Below are 4,010 nucleotides of genomic sequence, written 5' to 3'. Positions count from 1 at the left end.
GGTACGAAAAAGGGTCAGAACAAGCTCAATGTTTGATTAAATTTTTTTTTTTTTTTTTCTAATAAGTTTTACGAATTGATCCAAAGCGATCCAAGGGGGGCTGGATACGTATAAAACCAGGTGATGACTCCTTTAAGTAGTTTACATACTTCAGAAAAGAAAGTCAGCTGCAGCACTTCTCAATACATTACGAGAGGAGGCATGGCACCACCTAGTGGGCCTATCTGGTATAACATCAAAGCCACAAACGTGTTTTATTCATTTTGATGCTGTATTTACACTTCAAACCCTGATACATTTCTCCTGTTAGCAGATCTGTAAACATGATAAAGACCTACACTGAACACTTACTGAATGAGCCAATGTATAAAAACCAGTCTGACCTCCACAACGACACGTTTAAAACAAACAAACGCAGCTCACACATGCTGATCCTTTGTTCAAATAGAAGTTTATTGCAGGCACTTTTGGGAGCGTTAAGGCATTTCGGCACATTCACATTTGCTGCTTTCTGCAGCGAAACAGTAAATTCACAGATGTGAAGTTCATAAAAAGGTGCTTATTGTTAGTTAAGGCTGGAAAGCGTTTCTAGAAGAGTCGGCCTACGACACACAGTAAACATGGTCCTACAGAGACAGAACTTCAGGATGTCAATCTGTTTGATGATGCTTCCTCTTGGCTTCTTGGGAGGGGGGCGCTCATTGCTTTTTGTTGGCCTTTTCAAAGAGAACCTTCAGCTGCTCCTGGGTGGTGGCCTCCTTCTGCTGCATCAGGTCAGCGTGGCCTTTGGTGACACCCCAGCTATCAGGTTTGGACATCGAGGGGCAGAAGGGACGGCCGGATGCAGGCTTCAGGGTCTCCCAGTAGTCACGACGGGCCCTACGGAGAGGAATCCCTTGTTTTTATTAATTTGAACCAAACTGGAGGTATTTTGGGAGGGAAAACAAGGAGACGGACGTCTACGGTACCTCGCTCTGACCCAGGGCTTCGTGTGCATCTCCAGACCGCTCCCCCAGTCGCCGTGCTTCTCAGAGCCGGCGGGCAGGAAACCCCTCTCGGGCGCCAGCTCCTCGGACACGGCCCGGATGTGGTACGGCTCGAAGCCGCAGCAGCCTCCGATGTAACGGATGCCAGCGTTGTAGGCTTCGCGGGCGTACGTCTGCATGTCCCACCTGGTCAGGACCCTCGGCTCCAGACCTGTCGGGGTGGGGGGGGGACAAGGTGGTGGCACGTCACCGTCTTCCACTAAGTCAAGATGGAGGACATGAAACGTGGTGGATACGTACTGAAGGGGAACTCGGGCAGGTCGATGAAGCCCTGGCAGTTGCAGTCGGGCGTGTGGTAAGCCAGCGGCTGGCTCATGTAGTGAGCCTTCAGTTTGGCTTCCTCCACTCCCGCCTTCATCATCTTCACCGTCTTCACGCAGGTCTCCGGGTCAAAGTGGCAGTTGATGCCGACGATGTCGGCGCCTACCAAGAGGAGACGCTATTACAACGCAGGTGAAAACAGTCTCAGCTCCATCTTTACTGTAAATATCTCTTTTATATATATTTGCAGTAATTTAACTTGGCCGACAGTTATTTTGTCTGGGAAATAAACCAGGAAATAAACCAGATGCTATTGAAGTTGCATTAAACGAACATGCAGTAGATTGACGGGGATCTGGTCCTACCGGCTCTGACGAGTCTGACGGCACAGTCCCCGGGGCTGACCCCGTTCAGGTCTCCTTCAGGTCCGATGCACAGAGTCGCAGCCACGGGCTTCCCGGTGGCCTTCAGGATCTGGACGGCCCACTCGGCCTCCTCCACGTGCTCAAAGTACTGCAAACACACACGTAATCAGGAATATTTCTTCACCAGTGATATGACAAACCTGTCGAGCTCACCAACATGACAGAGAAGTGAAAATCAACATAAACATTTTGTTCTCCCCCAACCCGACGGTGTCTCCGTACCTCCGCGATCAGGAAGTCCACGTCTTTCTTGACGAAGACGTCGAGCTGCTTCTGGAAGATGGCCTTGACGTCACCCTCGCTCTTGCAGCTGAGGTAAGCGGGGGTCTGAGAGACCCCTCCGGCCACCAGAGCATCGCCCTCGCTGGCCACCTCCCGGGCCAGGTCACAGGCCGCCTCGTTGATCTGCTGGCCCTGAAGAGCGTGTTAGAGATATATGTATATGTATGTATACATTTCATTTTATTTTCTTCATTTTTTTCCTTTTTTTTTTAAAGAAAATTGTAAATGTAATGTACTCCAATTTAATTTTCAATAAAAATCTGAATAAAAAAAATTTACTTTAAGAGTTTTTTGTTGCAGGGGGTTGGCGTCCTGCCAGCGCTCCCTCCTCCTCCTCCACCTCCTCCTCCACCTCACCCTACTCCTCCATTCCTCCTCCTCCCCCTCCTCCATTCCTCCTCCACCTCACCCTACTCCTCCATTCCTCCAACTCCGTTCCTCCTCCTCCCCCTCTCCCTCCTCCTCCTCCATTCCTCCTCCACCTCACCCTGCATTCCTCCTCCACCTCACCCTATACTCCTCCATTCCTCCTCCTCCCCCTTCTCCTCCTCTCCCTCCTCCATTCCTCCTGCTCCTCTCCCTTCCTCCTCTCCCTCCTCCTCCATTCCTCCTGCTCCTCTCCTTTCCTCACCTCCCTCCTCCTCCTCCCTCTCCTCCTCCATTCCTCCTCTCCCTCCTCCTCCTCCATTCCTTCTGCTCCTCTCCCTTCCTCCTCTCCCTCCTCCACATACTCACGGTGAAGCGCTGAGTGTGGCCTCGGTTCTCCAGCTTGTCGTCGCTGGCGTAGAAGGTGAACGTCTGCATGACGTTGGATCCGGCCCGCAGGAACTCCCGGTGCAGCTGCCGCACTGAAACCGCAAACCGACGCACCGCACGTCAACACAATCACTCCACAAACCGGATGCGCAGGTTTGGAAACAGATGCGTCATCGGGGGTCGCGTGCGACTTATTTGAGTCAAAAACAAACGAAACATATAACACAGAAAAAGTATATATATATATATATATATATATATATATATATATATATATATATGATTTGTACCCGCGTCAGGGTGCTCGGCCGCGGCCTCGGGGGTCCACGGCCCCGCCTTCACGTATCCTCTCTTCTCCAGGGCGAAGACGAAGCCACCGTCCCCGACGACCACCTCCCCCGCGTCCAGACGCTCCAAGACGCCCTGCGTGGGGAGAGATGTTCACTTTCACTGTCAGCGTGCAGAAGACACTTCCCCTTTGTTTGCACAACAGAAACCTGAGGTTTAATCGATAAAAAAAGCACATTGATTGCGGTTTCTGATGCTGTCTACTCGCCTTCTTCGCTCCTTGTGCCATGGTTATTGCAGCAGAGACCGGCCCACTTCCCTCAGCTTCAGAGTCCCTCTGAGTTCAGAGAGAGCTCCGTGCAGGGATCCAGTCCGCATTTATAATGATGTATGATGATGTCACACTGGAGGGACCCTCCCCCCTCCTCCTCCTCGTTTGGCAAGTTTACACAAGAGAACCTATTGTTTCTGCAGATATGCACAACTCTGTGCTCTGTTGATTAGTAATACATAAGTCAATGTGTGTGTTTTTATTTTTTAGGGGGACAGGATGATTAGGAGTGTTGAGAGTTGTATGCAATCAAATCCGGTTTAAAGACCACATTTTGGGTTGTAATACTTAGTGTGGACATCAGTTTTCTACATCATGTCAAAAGATGATGCATAGTTCTTATACTTATACTACCAAATAGCATTATTAAAATGAAAATCGCCTGTTTAAGGCGTTTTATGAATATACTTTTGGTGTGTTTATGAAGCAACTCATTCTCCTCTGCAACTGGAAGAAAGAAGAAAACTACTTTACTACAGATATACAACAACAAACAACTTTAGCTACTAGAAATGTGCATAAAACACGGACAAGAACTTAGAGCAGAGACACACACACACACACACACTCCCAGTCAGGTTACCATGGCAATGACACTCTGGTAAATGCAGCCAAGATAAA

At 49.5% G+C, this 4,010-nt stretch overlaps 1 protein-coding gene across 1 annotated transcript; it reads right to left on the bottom strand.

Moving 5' to 3' along the window:
- Positions 1 to 432: 432 nt before the first annotated feature.
- bhmt (betaine-homocysteine methyltransferase) lies at positions 433 to 3,454 on the bottom strand. The gene is made up of 8 exons (XM_084035404.1): positions 3,327 to 3,454; positions 3,061 to 3,193; positions 2,750 to 2,862; positions 1,955 to 2,146; positions 1,673 to 1,820; positions 1,287 to 1,469; positions 969 to 1,197; positions 433 to 879 (listed from the first exon to the last, which is right to left on the bottom strand). The coding sequence occupies exons 1-8, from the start codon at positions 3,345 to 3,347 to the stop codon at positions 699 to 701; spliced, it is 1,200 nt and encodes a 399-aa protein (XP_083891530.1). The 5' UTR covers positions 3,348 to 3,454; the 3' UTR covers positions 433 to 698.
- Between the last annotated feature and the right edge of the window lie 556 nt (positions 3,455 to 4,010).

The sequence above is a fragment of the Eutrigla gurnardus genome (assembly GCF_963514095.1).
Source record: "Eutrigla gurnardus genome assembly, chromosome: 19".
Lineage (NCBI taxonomy): Eukaryota > Metazoa > Chordata > Actinopteri > Perciformes > Triglidae > Eutrigla > Eutrigla gurnardus.
Note: the sequence above shows the minus strand (reverse complement) of the source record. Positions and strands in the feature narration are given on the sequence as shown.